Genomic DNA, 22577 nt, shown 5'->3' with positions numbered 1-22577 from the left:
GGATAGCACGGTTACTAGCTGAGTTGTTCATTCGTATTCGCGGTGACAATAGATTTCCTTGCTATTATACTTTCTCCATTCTTTTTATTTATCACATTTTAGTTTAAAAATAAATTAGCGGTCGATAAATATTTTAGGACGGACCAGTAATTGGTAATGGGACACCTTTACATGTCGCCTGCTTTGGAGATTCAGAATTGTTGCATGTGACACAGTGACCCATGAAGGAAGAGAAACTTGGTGCAGGTTGCACGTTCTCTAATGATGGAACTGTTGGCTTGCTTGGTCGTAAAGCGACCTGATTGTGACGGGATCTCCCCCACCCTCCACAACTTCCTTGACAGCATCTAAACGCGAGCGGATCTGGAGGATGGCGACAGTCTCGGTGCACGAGTACTCAAACTCATCCACGGATCCACAACTCCGCAAGGCTAAAGCCTAAAGGCATATTCATGTTTTAGGTCGGCATGCAGATAGTTCGTGGGCATGTTGTATGGACTTTTTTTTAAGTATGGAGCAGCACATAAATACCACGCTCTTTGTACGGTTCCATCGTTCTGCTTATCTTGGCTGGTAGGGCTACGGAATTCATTATTAAACGGACATGGTGGAAGGTTACTACATTCTACAGCTACCTTTTCGCCGCTCACGGCGCACGGCGGCACCGCACCTGCAGATGCAGCTGGAACTTTTATAATCCGGCCAGAGGAACGTTTTCGTTCGTGTAGCAAAGAGACAGGCGGACCGCAGACCTGGTCCAGTACGAATCAATCAAAGCTGCCGCGCGTACTCAGGAGATACTATATAGCCACCTTCTGTCCGCAAAACCCTACTACCACTTCATGCGTTCTCGTAAATCATCATCGCTAGTGTTAGAGCAATCTTCAAAAGACTCTTTATTTTTAGTTTTTTATTTAGCTATTTATTTATCTTTTGATAGAGATTACATTTTAAATGTAGCATCTCACTTCAATAGACTATCTATCTAGTTTGACCAGTCAGGTGGCTAGCTAAGTTTGGTTAGTGAGAAAGTCAATTTATAGAGTCTGATAGCTTTACGAATTAGATTGCTAGTATGTTGGAGAGTTTTTTTTACTGTTGAATAAACAAAATTTGGCTTGATGAACCAGTTTGTTGGAGATACTCTTAAGCCTTAAGCCGTGAAGACTAAGGGCCTATTTGGTTCAGTTTTTTTCTGACCAGCTTTTCCGAGAATCTAGCTGTGGGGAGAATCTGTCTGTGTAGAGAATCTAAGTATCATTAGGATTACGTGCGGAGGAAGATAAAGTTGTCTATGGGGCTCAGGATCTATAGAGTGACAGATTACTACTATTACGACGACTTAACCGATTATATGTTTATGTTGATTTTGAATGATTTTTAATCAAACGAATTTTATAGAAGCTGGCTGAAAAACTGAGTGTTTGGCGGTCCGCATCAGCTTTTAGTGGCCAGAAGCTGCGAAAAGCCGAAACAAACAGGCACTAAGGCTAGGCATTGTTTCATAGGAAAAATAAAATAAAATAACAACGTAATAAATACATGTACAACCTAATTAATATATGATGTATCTTGACAGATCTCTAAGAGGTTAAGTGAACTTTTTGTAAAAATCGGTCTCTACACGACTCTCTAAACACACTATATTTTAATTATATTTATAGTTATAGACTTAGAGTTATATAATAAATCTCTTAACTGTATCTTATATTTTTAAAAACCGAACCGGAGTCTTACAAGTAAGGTCCCTAACAAACAAAGAGTGTAGTAAAATATTCGAGCAGCAAATTTGGTGTCCACAAGAAAATGCGCACGGGCAAATGTTCATTTACGGATTTACCCGTCTTTGGCTTGCGGGACAACAGTGGAGTACTCGAGAAAAAACATGTCATTTGACTCGAGATACCCAAACAAAGGTTCCTTCCCCTTCTATGCACAAACCAACGCCACCGAGCACTTGACTTACCCGCAGGATGCCTCTTGGGTCCCAATATGCTCCGGACCCACCTGCCACGACAAAATCCGCAGACAGTAACAGGATTTGCCTACGCGGCTTATTACGGAGCCCGAAACGGCGTGAACCCATCCCCACCCGCCGACCCGCTTCTCGAAACACGCGGCCCCATGCTCCGCGCGTGGGAGCGCCGTCTTGGACCGTCCGACCTCCATCCGACGCTCCCCCGCGCGCGCGCGTGCCCTGCTCCGTGCCTCCGTCGTCCTCGGCCCCTCTCTCCTTCTCTGGTCCTTGGCCCTTCCTCTCTCTCCTCCCCAGCTCAACGAAACGCAAGGCCTCGCGGCGGAAATACTTATAGACTAGTATACTAGACGCTCACGAGTCTTAGCACAGTCGCATCACTGCCAATCCATTGCTCTCGCCTAGTACACGACCAATCGATGATGGCCTTGGAACCCTAGGAGCGGCCGCGCGGCTCAGCTTCGCCATGGGCTCCCTCGACAAGGGAGGAGCGGCGGCGGCGGCGGGGAGGTACAAGCGCGTTCCGGGCCCAGCGCTGCGGGCTGGCTTCGTCGGCGGCGCGCGGAAGGTGCGGGCGAGATCCAGGCTCGCGCGCTTCCTGCTGTCCGAGAAGGTGGACTATCTCCAGTGGATAGTCGGCGCCACCGCCTTCTTCTTCGTCGTCATCGTCTTCGTCGCGTTTCTCCCGGAGTTGGGCGTCTTCGAGCGGCCCAGGCTGACGCTCCCTTCGCGCCGCGCGGGAGAGGGACGCGTCGGAGGCGGAGGCGGGATTGAGGGCCGCAGCGGCCTCGTCATGTGGGAGGCGGGCGTGGCGTCCCAGTTCCAGCCGACCAGGCTGAGGGAGAAATGGGCGAGTGAGCGGAGGGAGGAGGCCAAGAGCTTGGCGGAGCTCGGGACGCCCGTAACGAGGCTCGGGGCACGGAAGCCGCGGCTTGCCATGGTGAGTACTGAGGATTGCTGGCGTGGCGTTGGGGAGGATTTGTATGGGCTGGGGATGGGCTTTTCGCCATGTGCTTTCTGATTTTTCTCGCTGCTCGCGTTCGAACTTTCTGCAGGTGTTCGGTGACCTGTATCCCAGCGCAATGCAGCTTCAGATGGTCAGCGTCGCTTCGGTTCTGGAGGCCATGGGCTACGAAATGAAGGTGCGTCCCTGAACCTGAAATGCTGTCTCGCGAACCATAGGCTAGAAGTTTACTTGTTGGTCGTCAGACAAGTTCGTGGAGGTAGTACTGATTTGAGTGGAACACGCGCCCTTGTGTTTGTTTTGTGACATTTTGCTTCTAGCAGATTGTTCATGGCTAAACTAGGCTGTTGTCATTAATCGTCAATATTTTGGAGCAAGTTGGGTTGTCTTGTCATGTCTGATGTATGCACCTATTCAGTAATGCATGAGCCTTGTTGTTGGTCTCTATGTTCTAGTTTCTACTTTCTAAGGAGTAGAAGGAAGATACACAAAGTTAACTGCGAGGTTACTTCAGTTGACTCGTGGCAGTTAAATGCTCTGCAGTTTGGTGTCCTCAGTGTTGAAAGTACTGTAATGCGGACTGTATTTTGCTAGGTTTGTGTCAGTGCAGTTTCTGTGGTATGGAAAAAAATCATGGGCTAAATTGGAGACGCAATCCTTTTCGCTGAATTTGCTTCTTCTACTACTAAGTTTCTGTCAGAACTTGGAAGCATATTGGTATCCAGATTAGTCAGATTTGCCTCTTTGGTGTATAGTCTTTTGTGCTAATTAAAATGTTTAAGGAACTGGTACTTTTACACTTTTCGTGTGCATAAAAGGTTATCTGCAGAGGTTGTGAACTAGCAGCATTTCTAGACCTACATATTCCGAAGAAACGTAATGAGACTCATCAAAATAAGATTCAGCATATCTAATGTACTTAACCAAGATGCAGGCATGTTGCTTTGTTTGTATTAACTTCTTGATATACGCACACAGTTTTTGGATAATGATACCTGGAGTATTGCCCTTTTACAGTAAGCTGCTAAGTTTTACCAATGACTCAACTTATGCTGTATCAGTATCACCTTTTTTTATGTTTTTATCTGCAGAGGCCAGAGGTTTTGAACTAGCAGCATTTCTAGACTTCCATATTCCCAAGAAATGTAATGAGACCCATCAAAATAAGATTCAACATATTTAGTGTACTTAACCAAGATGCAGGCATGTTGCTTTGTTTGTATTAACTTCTTGATATATACACACAGTTTTTGGATAATGGTACCTGGAGTATTGTCCTTTTACAGTAAGCTGCTAAGTTTGACCAATGACTCAACTTATGCTGCATCACCTTTTTTGTTTTTGCTCTTTCCAACTTGACCATCTGTACTTGTTTTTGGTGATATGCTAGTGTTGCTAATTTTCCATACTATTACTATATGCTAGTATGTAGTATCTGAGTTAAGGTTTCCTATATATATGTTTTCTTAGTAATTATTACGTACATCCAAATTACTTCCTCTGAACTGCTGCCTTGCATTTGCTTTATAAATTGTCAATCCAGGTTTTCTCACTTGAGGATGGCCCATGTGGAAATATCTGGAGAGCCATTGGAGTACCAGTGAGCATACTACCTGAGGACACAAACTTACCTATTTCAGTAGATTGGTTAGAGTAAGTTTCAAAAGTTATCTCCCCTGTTGTTTTCTTCTTGTTTGTTGTATTATATGTGTCCCATCCTGCTTTTACTTATAATATGTGGCCTCAGCCTCACTTTCTAATTATTTCCTCATCAGGTTTATTTGCATTATTTCTGCAGCTATGATGGCATACTTGTTAATTCTATTGAGGCAAGACCAGTATTCTCAAGGTAACTAGAATTTTACGACCATAGTTTGTTCTGTTCGAAATTTATAGAATACTTTCACAAAGTCAGATGTTTGTTTTGGACCATGTATCTGTGCCTCTTACAGTCTTCTGCACGAGCCTTTCAAATCCATACCTGTAATTTGGACTGTTCATGAACATTCTCTTGCCCATCGTGCTAAAGAATATAATGCAAGTGGAATGATTCAGCTCATAAATGCTTGGAAAGATGTATTCAGCAGGGCAAATGTTATAGTTTTCCCAAACTATATATTACCGGTATTTACTTCTAATCTGATTGCGATTTCAACAATAATTGAGTTATCGTCATATGGATGAAGATCCTTTGACCTGAAAATATAATTAAATATTTCCCTGCAGGTGATGTATGCTGCATTTGATTCTGGTAACTATTTCGTGATTCCAGGCCCCCCCTCAGAAGCATTTAGTTACCATGAAGATGTGAGGATCAGTTTGGGCTTGAGTCCCAAAGATTTTTTGATTGCTATTGTTGGTACTCCGTTTTCATATGGTGATAATTTGATGGAAGAGGCACTTGTCTTGCAAGCAGTAAGTCCTTTGTTACGGAGATATCACTCTGAGAATAGCGCACAATCTGAATTGAAAGTAAAGATCTTCACTGGGAACATAACTGAGAAGCATAGGATGGCCCTTGAGGTTATATATTTTGTCTTCATCCCTGTCTGGTCATGTGAATTGTTATTTACAGTCTGATTGCTTTAAATTGTATCTAACTTTGTATTAGTTTTCGGGTTCATGATAGTCTGTTGCTCTAAGTGTTGGCTTCCCAAGAGGTGCAGCGGAGCATGTTGCTGCTGAAGATAAGGACATCCTCCTTCGTACAGCTGACCTTGTTATATATTATTCTTGTCTTGAGGAGCAATTATTCCCCAGTGTGCTAGTCGAAGCTATGAGTCTTGAGAAGCTGGTTATAGCTCCAGACCTTGGAATTATTAGAAAACATGTATGTTCATGATTGCACCTCATATTAGATTGTGATTCATCTCTAGGTTCAAATACTGATGACTGCATATAGTATTCTAGTTAAACTAACATGGTTGTCATATGGTGTAGATCGATGATGGAGTAAACGGACTTCTTTTTCCAAGAAAGAATGTTGGCATGTTAGCTCAAGTTCTTCTTCAAGCAGTGTCGAACGGTAAAGTGTCTATTTCAGGGCAAAAAATTGCTTCAGCTGGGAAGGCCCATGCCAAGAATCTTATGGCTTCTGAGACCATTGAAGGCTATGCTGTGCTATTGGAAAATGTTGTCAAGTTCCCCACTGATGCATTACACCCTTTAACTGTTGATGAGATACCTTTAGCTCTGAAAAAGGAGTGGAAATGGCACCTATTTGAGGATGTGAAGCATTTACACCATATGAATACGAGTTTGTCTAGCTACAAGATACTCAAGAAACTAGAGCAGGAGTGGCATAGAAACCAAATGGAGAACTCTTCTTTGAGTACAACAAAGATCAGTGACACATTCTCTGCAATTGCCTGGGAAGAACAGAGAGCAAATGAGGTTATGGACATCAAAAGAAAAATGGAGGAAGACGAGGTAAAATGCCAATGTTGCATATGCAGCAATAGTTTGCATAGTCATTCATTATTTGTTTCTCTTTCTTTTTTTTTTAAAAATACTTTGAAGTAAGTAACTAGAGTCGGTTGTTATGTAGTTGAAGGACAGGAATGACCAACCTCATGGAACATGGGAGGAGGTGTACAGAAATGTGAAAAGGGTAGATAGGTTAAAAAATGAATTGCATGAAAGAGATGACAAGGAGCTTGAGCGGACAGGTCAGCCACTTTGTATATATGAGCCTTTTTTCGGGGAGGGGACCTGGCCATTTCTGCACCAGAGCTCTCTTTATCGTGGAGTTGGCCTGGTAAGCTGTTGTTACCACTAAGCACAGTAAATAGTTGTCTGCTTGAATGTTCCAAAGATGCGTTTAGACAATTCTGATTATGTAAACTCATTTGACAGATAATTCTAACATTGAGGATATGAGCTATATAAACACATATGATATCAAACTTTTTGCAAATTTAGAGATTTGAACTGGTCCTTAAAATATTTCGAGTAATACATTCCACTAAATGCTAAGGGATTCTTCAAATTCTGGTTTAATATTTTTTGGTTAGATAAGCCTTTGATGAATGATCTATGAATATAGCAATAATTTTGTAAATTCAAGTTCTTTTGATGTATGTTAGGTGATGATGTGTAAACTCCCATGTGTGTCATTGGATGATACTCCCTCCATCCCAAATTATAGGTTGTTTTGGCTTTTGTAGGCACATAGCTTTATGCACCTAGATATACACTATGTTTAGATACATAGCAAAGCCAAAACGACCTATAATTTGGAAAAAGTATTTGAATGGTACAGATTTCTAGTCAGTCAGGAAGGTAGAATGCCACCTGATTTCTGAATCATTGGTGGTGGAATCCATCGCTCTTATATGGTGTCCACTATCCCTTTCAAAACTTGATCCATCCAAACTACATCCGAGAATCCACTTGGTGAATTCATGATTTAGCATCCAACATTTGATTTGCGCTAGATATTTTACCTTTACTTAATTTGACATAGTTACTGATAGCTGGTTATGTTTGGGCAAAATAGTTGCTAAGACTAAAACGAGCATAATTACTCTACTAGTGGAATGGATGTGGCACTAACAAGAACAACATATGGTGTAACTTTGCAAATATGTTGATGGATAATGTTGATAATTTACTTCTCTTTTTTCATTAGTCTTCAAAAGGTCGAAGACCAGGAGCAGATGATATTGATGCTTCTTCTCGTCTTCCACTTCTCAACAATGTTTACTACAGAGATATTCTTGGTGAATTTGGAGCTTTCTTTGCTCTTGCCAACAGAATTGACCGAATACACAAAAATTCTTGGATAGGGTTTCAGTCCTGGAGAGGTACAGCAAGAAAGGTAATGGCCAAGTATGTTTGTTTTCCTTTTCTTTTCCTCGAACACACAGGAGAGCAGAGTATCATTATAATAAGAAGAGGACCCCTAAAGAGGGACTAACAGTACAGCACTAATCACTGAAAACAATCTAAGAAACGAACAAAGACCAACAAACCAGTCATGCCCATATATGCTATGGAGCCCTTTCTTTTTTAAAAAAATCTTTTTTGTTGGGTACCATGGATTTCATGAATCGGATTGAAAACATGATTAGGAAAGTGTTCCTTTGTAAGAAACATGTGCATTGAATGCCGTGAGAACTATCCACATTGTCTTCCAGAACAATTAACACCTTATTTGTACTGAGTAGCTGTTTCCCTCAACAGGCAAACTTATCAAACAATGCCGAATTTGCAATCTTAGAAGCTGTTCAATCTCAAAAGCATGGAGATTCCTTCTATTTTTGGGTTCGGATGGATCAAGATCCAAGAAACCACACATATAAAGATTTTTGGTCCTTCTGTGATGCGATCAATGCTGGGAACTGCAGGTTAGCCAGATAAATGTGTTTCATACGTTGAATCAATTTTCAACTCTGCAAATGTATGAGAAAATTGTGTCAATTTTTTATTTGTTTGTTTTTAGTCCCTTGTTGATTTCATTTCTAGACTACCCCAACTTTGCATGGGAACAAAACACCTTGTTGTTAATGTTGCATCATAGTCAATTCTTTGAAGAATCACCAAACATTTAGAGAGTGTTTGGTTTGAAGAATCAATCCATTCTAGATGAGGTGGTGCATCATGAGTTCATTCCACAAATTTGGTGGAATGAACTCATTCCTCATATTATTACTAATTATTAGCCTATGATGAAATAAATGCTGATGGATCAACTCATTCCATTCCACAAATCAAACAAGAAAGTGAGGAGTGAGAAGACGATAGACTACCTCATTCCTCAAATCAAACACACTATTACTAAGCGACCATTTAAAGGACTTTATGTTCTTTTCTTATACATTGGGCTTTCAAATTATAACTTATAATTAAGTTGTTTTAGTTTTGTCCTAAGTTAAACTTATCTCACTTTGGACAAGTTTATAGAAAAACTGTATCAACATCTACAATATCAAATGGATGCACTATCGAAATATATTTCACGGTGTCTCTGGTGAATCTTATTCGATGTTGTATGTTTGTGTATTTTTTCTATAAACTTGGTCAAAGCTTGAGAAGTTTGACTTTGGGCGAAGCTAAAACAAGTTGCTGTTTGGAATGAAGGGAGTAGTCATTTAAGGTTTTTGTACTCCAGGTTCTTCAGTGCCTATTTCAGTTTACCATTGTTACAGAACTACAAGATCTGTTACGTTAACTAATGTAATCAGCTTTGTGTTGTATGCTTTTCAGTGGTATTGTCATAATGGTCATTGTTCTGTTACATTGGAACTAATCTAATCTGCACTTGTACTTCAAAGGTTAGCTGTTTTGGAGGCCTTCCAAAGGATGTATGGTGTACACCTTGATCATGACCTGGATTCTCTGTTACATATGCCTAATGATGGAGACACATGGTCTGTGATGCAAAGTTGGGTTTTGCCTACACGGTCATTCCTAGAATTTGTTATGTTTTCAAGGTATGGGTTATGTTTTGTGGAAAATTACCTGTTAAAGCACAGCCTTGCTTTATTTGACTCAGGGTCCAAAAAGATTAATTGGTTCTCATCTAATATCTGATCATTTCAAAGGATTATGTTGCTATAACAGGCAACCTAGATGTTAATCAACACAAAGTGTTTTGTTGCTATTTGCTTGTTTGCATTGGATTTGTGGCCATACAAAATTACAAATGATCGAGTCCGGAACGATGATATACATGGTAGGCTAGGTGTAGCAGTAGCACCAATTGAAGAAAAGTTTGTTTAACATTGATCGAGGTAATGTGGACATTTTCAATGGAGACCTTCAGAGGCATAAGTGCGTAGAGGATCCTATTATCCTAAGCTGTGATAGTAATAGGAAGGGGCAGGGGAAGAATCCTATTATCCTAAGCTGTGATAGTAATGGGAAGGGGCAGGGGAAGACTGAAGTTGACATAGAAAAAAGCAGTAAAATGATTAAAGTATGTATATAGCCAAAGATTTAGCCTTGAATAGTAGCGAATGGAAAACAACTATGCACATGCCTAAACCTTGATTTGTGGCTTATGTTGGGTTTCAACTCCAGTCTACCCTAACTTGCTTGGAACTAAAAAGGCTTTGTTGTTATTGTTGTACTCCCCCCGTCCCAAAATAGTATTCGTTTTAGCTCTTGATTTATGTCTATATTCAAATGAGTGACTATGAATCTCGACACATATAAAACGCATACATCAAATTGTTGTATGAATCTATTAGTTATCTATAACAAATTTTAATTTGGGATTGAGGGAGTATTTGCTTGCATTGTGTTGGAGCCCATATTGAGCAGGGCGGACGGTCCGCGCCTGGGGGCCGGACGGTCCGCGCGTGCGCAGAGCAGTTTAGGGTTCCGAGTTTTGTGCTACGGTTGTTAGCTAGATTCGCGGGATTCACTCGGAAATTTGTTTGTAACGGGTCCAACCCTCCTCCTCTATAAATAGAGAGGTCTACGGCCGATTTGAAGCAACGAATCGAACCTTCAATCAATACAATTTACATTTTATCCTAGGAGTAGTTCTAGTCTAGTTTAGGTTTAGCTATCCAATCCCCAAATTCTTCGTCTCTCTTCGGCTCTACGTCGATTAGAGGAGTCTAGGTCGGCCGGCCCGAGCCTAGACACCACCTAGGATCTCTCCTCCCCGACGGGGTCCCTCCCGGGAGCGAGATCCAGGCGCCGCCGGCGACTTCTGCCGCCTCTGCGTACGCGCGGACCGTCCGCCCCCCAGGGCGCGGACCGTCCGACCGTCAGGCAGATAAGCCCTAGCCGCGCACCAGGCCGCGGACCGTCCGGCCCCAGGCCACGGACAGTCCACCCCTGCGCAGAGAGTACCACCGCGCCTCGCACCAGGCCGCGGACCGTCCGGCCCTGCGCGCGGACCGTCCGCCCCTGTGCAGAGGGCACCGCCACGGTTCTTGTTGAGTGTTTGACGCTCCGGAAAAGCGTCAACATACTTTTTGGCGACTCCGCTGGGGACACACATATCTAAGCTCATCAAATCGGCCCTCAATGGCCGGTTCAAGGGATAGCTCTGATATTTCTCCAAGCAACATCATATAGCCGACTTGGGAAACCTTGCCGGCTGACGAGCAGCTCCAGTTCGAGGAGCACAAGGAGCGGATGATCCAGGAGGCGAAAGCAAAGTTCTTGGCCAACTTCAAAGTGGACAGGAACAAGGTCGTCCGACATCGGGCGACGGATCCGGCTTCGCTCCAACCCACGCCAGATATCCCCAATGTAAGTAATACCAACGATCTGCAATCTCTTAGAAATTATGTAGAAGATCAGCGTGAACAAATGCAGAACATCATAGGGGGTATGCAAAGCGATCTTAAGAGACTAGTACGTGCATTTCATAAATCTAGTATCACAAATTTTCCTTCGCACGAGGTGGAGTTAGGAGGTAACACGCGTAACACATCGGCTACAGGTTGTCACGACCAGTCACAACCCCTTTATGGGATGCCGATGGACACATACCCTGAGCAACCGCAAATCGGCAGCAAATCAGCCGATCTGCACATGCCCGGACCGTTCGCACGTGAGCGCGGACCGTCCGGACCAACAACAGTCGGGCCGATTTTTAATGAGTTACCTAGATATGCGCCCGAACCACCACACACGACACATAATCTAAACTACCCAGTCGGACCATCCGCGTACAACGACGGACGGTCCGCACATAATCACGGACGGTCCGGGCCAATGTCCGGACAGTCCGCACATGACCTTTTTGAGGAGGATTGTTACCTGAATCCTCACCCGTCCGAGCAGCACTTTCCATCTCACTATACAATGCATCAACCCATTAATTCGAGATCTAGAGCCCAGGAAAACTTTCCGGCCCCACCGAGAAGGCCGGAAAGGAACGATCAAACATATGAACCATATAGGGCAAGTGGCAATGCACCACGTAGTTCAAACCAATGGGGGGAAAGACAATATGCTAATATCCAACCAACCCCACCTATGTTTGACCAGAGAGCCGGTGGTCTCGCACCGACTGCCATTGATATAGTAAGGGAAGAAATTGCCGGGGCGTTCCGAGATAAGCTCGGAGTAAGCATGGTCCCTGGGGGGCAATCATATCGGAAACCTTATGACAGCCGATTTGATCACCATCCATACCCACAGGGAACCAGGATACCCGAATTCGCAAAATTTTCGGGTGATCAAGGAAATAACACACGTGAACACATAGTCCAATTTTTAGCACAATTAGGAGAGTTGGCCGACACAGAGGCATTTCGCATACGTTTATTTTCATTATCTTTAACAGGAACTGCGTTTGCGTGGTACGCCACTTTACCTCCTAATTCCATTTCATCATGGGGGGATCTAGAACAAAAGTTTCATGATCATTTTTTCTCCGGTGACTATGAGTTGGATTTGGTAGATTTAGTGTCATTACGACAAGCAAAAGATGAGTCGGTTAATGATTACATCCGGAGATTCCGAGATACAAGAAACCGATGCTTCCAAATTCATTTAGCAGAGAAACAGCTAGCAGGATTAGCCTTTAATGGTCTACGATATTATTTAAAAGAAAGATTAGAAGACATCCTATTTTTTACACTAGCACAATTACACCAGAGAGCTTCGGCTTGTGAAAGCCGAAGCAAAGAAACTGCTAAAGCAATTCGTCATAACGTACATATAATAGAGTGCGATCAAAGTAGCTCAGAGGACGAGTCAACAGAAATATATGCTGCTGAAATGGTTTGGCCAAAGCAGGCCAAATCTTCGGCTTGTGCTTCCCTACAGCCGATTCAAAAGAAACGGCAGGAGGATGTAAAGTTTACGTTTAATGTTGGCAAGTGTGATAAAATATTTAATGAATTACTCAAAAATGGCAACATTAAAATAAATCACACTGTTCCATCTGCCGACGAGCTAAAACGTCGTGCATACTGCAAGTGACATAACTCATTTTCTCATGCCACTAATGATTGTAATGTATTTCGGCGACAGATTCAATCGGCCATTAACGAGGGACGATTGAAATTTCAGGAAATGCAGGTGGATACAGAGCCCTTTCCTATGAACATGATTGACTTCGAGGGCAAGAAAGTCCTAGTTCGGCCAAACACAGCCGATAAAGACAAAGGCAAAGAGACAATCATCGGCAATGCTAAAGAGGCCGATGGGGATCGTAAAATTTCTTGCAGGAAAGTGGTAGCCGAGAAGACTCCTGATGGAGGGGAGACCCTAAAGGTGACCATCACAGCCTCCAGTACTGGGGGGCAAGCGCAGACAGGGAGACAAATGCAGGAACCTGTGCTGCGTATCCCGGACGGTCCGGCACGTAGGCGCGGACGGTCCGGAGAGCTCCGGCGGACGGTCCGGCCATGCTCAGGACTCGCAACAACCACATACCTTCAAACCACGACGACCAGAGATAGGTACGTGGAAAACAAATACATTTAAAGCAGCTGGTCGACTGATCAAGCCTGGCCCGACTTTCGATCAATTGTTGTCTAAATACGTGAAAAAGAAGGCCGGCCCCAGCGACCGTCCAACAAAGCGACCCTGCTCACCCATTCATGAGCAACGTCAGGTCAGGCCGATTGGACCACCTCACCAATCGGAAGAAATGAAAGGTCCTATTGTACAATTGAGACCTAACATGCCGACATGGACACCTCCACCCCCTTATCCATCTATGCCATATCCATACACATACTTACCTCCACCATATGTCCCAAATCAAATGTGGGGCATGCCACCATATCCATTTGGGATGCCACAATACCCCGTCTGGGGGGCACCCCAAACATCCGTTTTTGATAGGCTGGCACCGCCAGTGCAAGACCGATTGAGCGCTGCTGAATCCGGTCACCAGGCACAAGCCCAACAAGATTGCCGGACTACTCGACCTCCTAGGCCGACCAATCCGGTAGGGGGGCATATGCCTATAGCAACTCAAAGAACAACAAAAAAGGATATCATCAAAATAGGCACTGTAGATGTTGTCATACAGGGAGACAATAAAGGGCCGATGATTTTCGACGAATCGGCCAACACAACCGAAAAGGATACGGCTACCATCAAAACAGCCGATCCAAAATACTCCATGCCTCGATGGTGCCCAGCAGGATTGACACGATCCCAAAAGAGAAAATTACAGCGCCTAAGAGCAAAGGAGAGCCAGGAGAAGGAGGCGGAAAAGACATTTAATGACACACATCCACTATACCCGCCACCGCAAAAGAAATGGAGACCGAAGGCCGTTGAGAAAAAACAAACGGCCACAAAAATAGAAAGACAACCTGCACCAGGCGCGGATCGTCCGACCCCCGCGCACGGACCGTCCGCCGTTCACCAGGAAGCCTCTGGACAACCTGCACCAGGCGCGGACCGTCCGGCCCCGCGCGCGCGGACTGTCCGCCGTTCACCAGGAAGCCTCCAACGACACGACAACATCAATGGAGGAGGACGACCTGCCAGGAGAAGACCTGGTCGACTACGAGACTTCTCCAGAACGCCCAGGTATGGATGTAAATATTATTACATTTTCCGTCGATTGTACTATTATCGGCGACGATGAACCTGTTGTTGCCCAGTTTTATTTTGGTCCTAAAGAAGCCGCCTTTACTAAACCAAAGGAATCGGTAAAACATTTAAAGTCGCTCTTCGTGCGCGGTCACATTGATGGGATACCGATAGCTAAGATGTTGGTAGACGGAGGGGCGGCTGTAAATCTAATGCCTTATTCATTATACAGAAAATTAGGTAAACAAGATGACGAACTTGTCAAGACCAACATGACCCTCAGCGGTGTTGGAACTGATAGTTCGATCAAAGTCAGGGGAGTCACGTCCGTTGAATTAACCATCGGGACTAAGACCCTTGCTGCTGCATTCTTCGTCGCTGATGTAGAAGGAAATTACAGTTTAATTCTAGGCAGAGATTGGATTCACGCCAATCAATGTATGCCTTCTACATTACATCAAATGCTAATACAATGGGTAGGCGATGACATAGAACAAGTACATGCTGATGTATCGGCCTGCATCGCTGTGGCCGATGCCCCTGTACTCTGGACTTATGAGACTGCTACATGTCTCACATGAGTAGATTTTTTTGATTATCAATTCATAAGTATAGATAAGAAAGGTTTCATTCCTGTAATGCTAGAGCCGATGGAGAATCGGGTGAATCCTAAATAAAGTTTAAATGATTAATACACACAAAGTTCATGAGTCGTTGGTCACGGACAATTCGGCTCTCAAAGCCGGATGGTCCGGTCTTTCACAAAACTGTTCGGACTTTAAGACCGAACATCTACCACAGCGAAAAGACAGTATTACGGATGATCCGGCCCCCGAGACTGGAAAGTCCGCCATCACACAAAGATCATCTGATTCCTCTGTGGGGGACATGATAGAGGAATTCAGAGATCTTGATAAACTAGGACAGGGGTTTACATCGGCCGATCCTTTGGAGGAGATTGACATAGGAGATGGTAAAACTCCAAGGCCGACTTTTGTAAACAAGACCCTGGAGACCGATTCTAGAAATGAGATGATCGGTCTATTGAAGGAATATTCAGATTGTTTTGCTTGGAATTACACTGAAATGTCTGGACTAAGCCGAGAGATTGTCGAACATCGGCTGCCTATTAAGTCTGGTTTCAGACCTTTCAAGCAAAAAGCTAGAACATTTCGTCCAGATCTTCTCCCACGAATCAAGGACGAAATCCACCGGCTGCTAGAAGCTAATTTTATTAGACCTTGCAGATACGCAGAGTGGGTCTCCAATATTGTGCCGGTGTAGAAGGAGTCAGGTAAGCTTAGGGTATGCATTGATTTTCGCAATTTAAATATAGCAACTCCTAAAGATGAATATCCCATGCCCATAGCCGACACATTAATCAATAATGCATCAGGAAATAGAATTATTAGCTTTCTTAATGGTAATGCCGGATATAACCAGATTTTCATGGCCGAAGAGGATACGTCTAAAACAGCCTTTATATGTCTAGGCTTCATTGGTTTATTTGAATGGGTTGTCATGACATTCGGTCTTAAAAATGCTGGTGCTACTTATCAGAGGGCTATGAATCTGATCTTCCATGAGTTGTTAGGAAACACTGTGGAAGTCTACATTGATGATATTGTAGTCAAATCGGCTGAGTTTAGTCCTCATATAGCTGATTTGCGCAAAGCCTTTGATAAAATGCGTCGGTATGGTTTGAAAATGAACCCACGTAAATGTGCTTTTGGAGTGTCGACTGGTAAGTTTTTAGGATTTGTCATCCATGAACATGGTATAGAAATCGACCCTGACCGAATCAAGTCTATTCGGAATGTGGGACCTCCGACTTGTAAGGTCGAAGTGCAGAAGTTTCTCGGCAAGGTGAATTATTTACGAAGTTTTATTTCTAACCTAGCCGGAAAGATTGACGCGTTCACCCCTATTCTTCGGCTTAAGAATGATGCCGAATTCGCTTGGGGGGCAGAGTAGCAGGAAGCATTTGATCTCATCAAAAAATACTTATCTTCGGCTCCCGTATTAAAAGCACCACAAGCAGGAGTATCATTCCGATTATACATTGCAGCTGAGGATAAGGTCATTGGGGCTGTTCTGACACAAGAAACTGAGGAAAAGGAGCATGTGGTGACATATCTAAGCCGAAGGTTGGTGGATGCTGAAACAAGGTACACTTTTATTGAAAAGTTATGCTTATGCTTGTTTTATGCATGCACCAAATGTAGATGTTATTTACTGTCTAGTCATTGCACAGTTTCTGGTCAAGCCGATGTGATCAAATACATGTTGCATAACCAATTATGAGTGGTAGAATTGGTAAGTGGGCTTATGCACTCATAGAATATGACTTGGCCTATGAACCATTGAAATCTATGAAAGGCCAAGTCATAGCGGATTTCATTGTAGAACATCGGGTTAATGATATTCATGAACTAGACATGTCATACCTCACTATTACTCCTTGGACTTTATATTTTGATGGATCGGTTTGCAATGAAGGTCAAGGAATTGACATTGTGCTTGTTTCACCAAGTAATGTCTCCTTTGACTTCTCTAGCCGATTGAAAACTTATTGCACTAATAATCAAGCTGAATATGAGGCCCTCCTATTCGGTTTAGAACTTTTAAATGGTATGGGAGTAAAACATGTGAAGGTATTTGGTGATTCTCAGCTGGTTGTCCAACAAGTGTTAGAAGAATATCAATGTTTTGATGGTACTCTAAATAGTTACCTTGAGAAATGTTGGAGCATAATTCATTCTTTTGACGAATTCAGTATTCGACATATCTCTAGAGTTGAGAATCATAGAGCTAACGATTTGGCACAAGATGCATCAGGTTATCGGATAAAGTGAGGGAAATTTCACAAGATCGAAAATCTGATAACCAGTGCAGAGCCAAATTCCCAGGTCGCGGACCGTCCGCGTAATGGCGCCAGACCGTTCGGGGTTACCAGAAATGTTTCTCTTAATCGATTCGGCTGACAATGAAGCCGATGCAAGCGATTGGAGGACACCTATACTTAATTATTTACGAAATCCTAATATCAAAACAGATAAGAACATTCGGTGAATAGCTTTCAAGTATGTTTTGATGAGTGATGAACTTTACCGCCGAACAGTCAATGACATCCTGCTTAAGTGCTTGGGCCCATATGATGCTATATTAGCCATGGCCGAAGTACATGAAGGGATTTGTGGTACTCATCAATCAGCTCCAAAGATGAAGTGGTTGTTGCGAAGGTCTGGTTTTTATTGGCCTAGTATGATAGCTGATTGTTTCAAGTACTACAAGGGTTGCCAAGTATGTCAAAAATTCGGCGACATACAGTTGGTCTCTGCAGCCGAATTACATCCTATCATCAAGCCTTGGCCGTTCAGAGGATGGGGATTAGACTTTATTGGGGAAATTCATCCTTCATCATCAAATGGGGGTTTCTGTTAGTCGCCACTGACTACTTCACCAAATGGACTGAAGCCGTTGCTCTAAAGAACATGACACACAAGGAGGTAATTGAGTTTATAACTGAGCATATTATTCATAGATTCGGCATTACCCAGACCTTAACTACAGATCAAGGTACTTCTTTTATGTGGAAGGAGGTACGTGAATTTGCTGAATTATACAGAATTAAGCTGCTCAATTCATCTTCATATTATGCTCAGGCCAATGGACAGGCCGAGTCTAGCAATAGGACATTGATTAATTTGATAAAAAAGAAAATACCTGATAATCCTAAACATTGGCATAAGATTTTGTCTGAAGCTTTATGGGCTCATAGAATATCTAAACATAGGGCTACTAAAGTATCTCCTTTTGAGCTTGTCTATGGGCAGGAAGCAGTGTTGCCTGTGGAAATAAGTTTGAATGCTGTCAGGTTCGCCAGGCAAAATGATCTAACTGCTACCGATTATTATAATTCAATGATGGATAATATTGATGAGGTGACCGACAAGAGGATGATAGCTTTGAGAGCAATAGAAAAGGACAAGATCATGCTAGCCAGGGCCTACAACAAGAAGGTCAAAGCAAAATCATTTCAAGTAGGGGACCTGGTGTGGAAGACCATTCTGCCTCTAAGGAATAAAGACCGGAAGTTCGGGAAATGGTCGCCAAGCTGGGAGGGTCCTTATAAAGTAAAACAGGTGATGTCTGGCAACGCCTATTTGCTACAAACATTACAAGGCAAAGATTTGCCTAAAGCTTTGAATGGGCGTTTCCTCAAGCAGTATCATCCCAGTATGTGGCAAAATGCTTAAGAAAACCGATGTAATCACATCGTGTTAAGATGCTTTTGGTTCGCTCAGTTCCACCAAAAGGCAGGGGGGCATATGTTGGAGCCCATATTGAGCAGGGCGGACGGTCCGCGCCTGGGGGCCGGACGGTCCGCGCCTGGGGGCCGGACGGTCCGCGCGTGCGCAGAACAGTTTAGGGTTTCGAGTTTTGTGCTACGGTTGTTAGCTAGATTCGCGGGATTCACTCGGAAATTTGTTTGTAACGGGTCCAACCCTCCTCCTCTATAAATAGAGAGGTCTACGGCCGATTTGAAGCAACGAATCGAACCTTCAAGCAATACAATTTACATTTTATCCTAGGAGTAATTCTAGTCTAGTTTAGGTTTAGCTATTCAATCCCCAAATTCTTCGTCTCTCTTCGGCTCTACGTCGATTAGAGGAGTCTAGGTCGGCCGGCCCGAGCATAGACACCACCTAGGATCTCTCCTCCCCGACGGGGTCCCTCCCGGGAGCGAGATCCAGGCGCCGCCGGCGACTTCCGCCGCCTCTGCGTACGTGCGGACCGTCTGACCCCCAGGACGCGGACCGTCTGACCGTCAGGCAGAGAAGCCCTAGCCGCGCACCAGGCCGCGGACCGTCCGGCCCCAGGCCGCGGACAGTCCGCCCCTGCGCAGAGAGTACCACCGCGCCTCGCACCAGGCCGCGGACCGTCCGCCCCTGTGCAGAGGGCACTGCCACGGTTCTTGTTGAGTGTTTGACGCTCCGGAAATGCGTCAACACATTGTTCTGTGTTCATTCATTTTACCTGATAGGACTATCATACCATAGAAATTTAGGCTTTTATATATACTTCATTAGTGTTTACAGTATGTTGTTGCTTTTCAGAATGTTTGTTGATGCACTGGATGCACAAATGTACGACAAACACCATCAAACTGGGCATTGCATCTTGAGTCTTCACAAGGTGAACCCTTTGCCACACCTTTAGATAACATTAATTATTATTCAAATCCTGTCCTAGAGCAATAGATTTTCTGAAGATAGAATAATCTATAGTGCGAAATGTATTCCCTAGGTATAATAATCTGAGATCACCATGTCGATATACACTTGTTGCTCTGATGTGCTTAAAAAAAAGAAATAGAAACTCACCTTCTCCGTCTCTGTTTTAGTGATGCTATGCGCAGCTTTCTCTAGATGTTTGTGGTTAATTTATAGTGAAGCTATTAGAAGTTGTTCCTTTGACATTTTCTTATTTCGTACAGGACCGGCACTGCTACTCTCGTGTCCTGGAGTTGATTGTGAATGTTTGGGCATTCCACAGTGCACGACGGATGGTCTATGTTAATCCTCAGACTGGTGCAATGCAGGAGCAGCACCATCTCAGTGGCAGGAGAGGTCAAATGTCAGTGCAGTTTTTCTCCTACACCACTCTGAAGAGCATGGACGAGGAGCTTGCAGAAGAGTTTGACTTGGATCATCCGGACAGGAGGTGGCTCTGGCCACAAACTGGAGAGGTCTTCTGGCAGGGTCTCTATCAGAGGGAGCGGATCATGCGGCAGCAGGAGAAGGAGCGGCGGAAGCAGCAGAGCAGAGAGAAGATCCAGAGAATCAAGAATAGAGCTCGGCAAAAGACGCTGGGAAAGTATATAAAGCCACCGCCTGATGATACAGGTGGCTCGAACGATACAACATCAGTAGATTTGTAGCATTTTGACCATGATGATTCTTACCGTGGGGAATTTGGTTCATTATTTGTAACGGCTGTCCTTGGTCCTCACTGAGAACCCCCGGACGGTTGTGAATATTTTGTCAGTTTTGTCGTGCCCTCTGGTGTCTGGGTGCTTTACAGGCGATTTTGTAACATATCTAGGCCATTGAGTTGTGAAGCTGCCATCTTAGGTGTAAATTTGGGTTTCCGTAGGGTTGTTTTTGTCCATTTCGCTTATGAGCTTCTCTATAACAGACAGTTAACACTTAACAGCTGCTCCGCATTTGCAGTCTCCTTGGTACAAAATGAGTCGACTGATGGTATCAATCTGTCAAGATATATTTGGGTGAACCTGTGCTAATGCCTCTTTTCGGTGTTGAGAATTTTGTTCAACATCATGTAACAAGGAAAACCTATTATACCTTTAGGATTTGTTTAGCAACAATGTTTCTTAAAACCATAGTTTTACAATATCGAACTGACAATTGTTACGACAATATCGTAGTTTTGGCTAGCTCCAAAAATGCCATGGATACAATATTGTAAACCAATGTATTAAGTAAAAATTAGCTATGTCATAAAAAATTTGGTTTGGAGTGAAGTTTCTAATTTTCCAAAAATATTATGATTTAAAAACATAATTTTTAGGAATATAACCAAATATTTTATGACATAAAATATTATGGTATTACTAAAAACTATGATATTGTTGCTTAGAAATAGTAAAAATACTATTTTGCTTCTAAACAGTCCCTCAACTGTTTGGTATCCTACATTAACCTCTCCTTATGGAAGTCCTCGTGACCTCATCGAACATTGAGGGACAGTTCAGTATATGTTTGGGACTATATCCTTTTTAGCTCTGCATACAATTTTATTAGTCAAACATGGACATCTTTATGAATTTCGCTCTAGAATAAGAGGTGAAGTTTAAAGATCAACTCAGGGCCTTTTGTGGAGCACCTAAATATTGTACCTTGGAAACTTCATGATTTTTTTGAGTTGTTCCATGTACCTTCAAAACTGGCCCTTAAGTGTCTTCGCGTATAAAATATAGGACGCGACATTGTAGATGACACTACTGTTTGCAGAGTTAAGTTTAAAATATGGAATGAGATAGAAGATTGGATAGAGGACCTGCTGGAGACAACCTTAGCTTGGTAACCAGCAAAAGCGATTCCACGCCATCAACTAGGAGTTCAACACAAGGATTAGGGGTGTAAATGGTAGTATTCATCCGTGTTCGAATTCGATCCATCTAAGAGGGCTAAAATCCGATCCGTATTCTAGTCCGGATATTTAAAATTCCGATTTCCATTCTAATCTTATCTGACACAACTCGATAATTTCCGTATCCGATCCTAATCTGAAGAGAAAATATGAAAACAAATATGGTGCAAATAATATTCGTCTGTATCCGGTCCGGTTACACCCCTAACAAGGATCATGAGATAAACATGTAATTCTAGATAAAAAAAGGCGTTTGCATTTTATCGACATAAGGTTATTGTCTTCACATAGTAAAAACTTCCAAGTAGGTTATTAACTATACCCGAGGATCCTGCTAAGGGCATGTACAACCTAAGACCATGAATCGGTTTTTCAAGTATAAGAGACAACTAATAGACTGTATAATACAACCTTGAGCTCCTGGATCATAAATACAGTTAAGAGGTAATATTTATAGAGAATCGTACAGAGATAAGATCCTCATAGTTTTTCAATCAACCCCGTAGAGACCCCTCAAGAGATTCCAGATTAAATTGGACTGTACATACTCTAATACATGTAATGTTCTACTTCACTTTGTGGCAAAATAAACAGCAAGTTGCAGACATATGCTGGCGTATGCATGCTAAATTCAGCTTTGTGGTTTCTTTTGGCTAATTCATTAGTTATTTAAAGTGGTACGCCAGCTCACGTGCATATTTTAAGTTTAGGACATTTATCTCGTATCCAACACTAATAGCCAATTTTACAAAGAACCCTATTGAGCACCATATGTGCCACCTGGAGAGGCCGGACGGTCCCGCTCTATGGCCAGACGGTACGTCTATAGGCGCGGACGGTCTGCGTGAAAATCAGATCAGGCAGTTTAGTCCATTTTTCTGTGCATGTTTATCCATCTAAATCCACTGATTCTGTTCGGAAACGCCTATTAATAGGTCTAGACTTCCCCCTATATATATGAAGGGGTACGACTGATTGCTAACACCAATAGTCGAA

The 22577-nt window shown here is 43.2% G+C and overlaps 1 protein-coding gene across 4 annotated transcripts; it reads left to right on the top strand.

Moving 5' to 3' along the window:
* Positions 1-2092: 2092 nt before the first annotated feature.
* On the top strand, positions 2093-20702 carry LOC103636081 (uncharacterized). 4 transcript variants are annotated; one of them, XR_002264089.2, is made up of 15 exons: positions 2093-2915; positions 3031-3117; positions 4483-4592; positions 4738-4788; positions 4892-5063; positions 5166-5462; positions 5569-5769; positions 5880-6368; positions 6487-6696; positions 7570-7758; positions 8124-8287; positions 9215-9373; positions 16474-16573; positions 19526-19604; positions 19906-20657. XR_002264089.2 is itself a non-coding variant. In XM_020542421.3 (14 exons), exons 1-14 carry the CDS (start codon positions 2442-2444, stop codon positions 20347-20349), a joined length of 3126 nt encoding a protein of 1041 aa, XP_020398010.1. In that variant the 5' UTR covers positions 2098-2441; the 3' UTR covers positions 20350-20702. The 4 variants fall into 4 exon arrangements, 3 of the variants coding, with proteins under 3 accessions (XP_020398012.1, XP_020398010.1, XP_020398011.1); XM_020542421.3 differs by lacking the exon at positions 16474-16573 and having other exon boundaries at positions 2098-2915; positions 19906-20702; XM_020542423.3 differs by lacking the exons at positions 16474-16573; positions 19526-19604 and having other exon boundaries at positions 19906-20702.
* The last annotated feature ends 1875 nt before the right edge of the window (positions 20703-22577 follow it).

This window comes from Zea mays, chromosome 8 (genome assembly GCF_902167145.1).
Source record: "Zea mays cultivar B73 chromosome 8, Zm-B73-REFERENCE-NAM-5.0, whole genome shotgun sequence".
Taxonomy (NCBI): Eukaryota; Viridiplantae; Streptophyta; class Magnoliopsida; order Poales; family Poaceae; genus Zea; species Zea mays.
This window is presented reverse-complemented; position numbering and strand designations above follow the sequence as displayed.

Coding starts and splice junctions, on each gene's coding strand:
- LOC103636081 (XM_020542421.3), top strand. CDS start 2,442: ATGGGCTCCCTCGACAAGGGAGGAGCGGCGGCGGCGGCGGGGAGGTAC. Junction 5,064..5,165: donor TCCCAAACTATATATTACCG/GTATTTACTTCT, acceptor ATTTCCCTGCAG/GTGATGTATGCTGCATTTGA. Junction 5,770..5,879: donor TTGGAATTATTAGAAAACAT/GTATGTTCATGA, acceptor CATATGGTGTAG/ATCGATGATGGAGTAAACGG.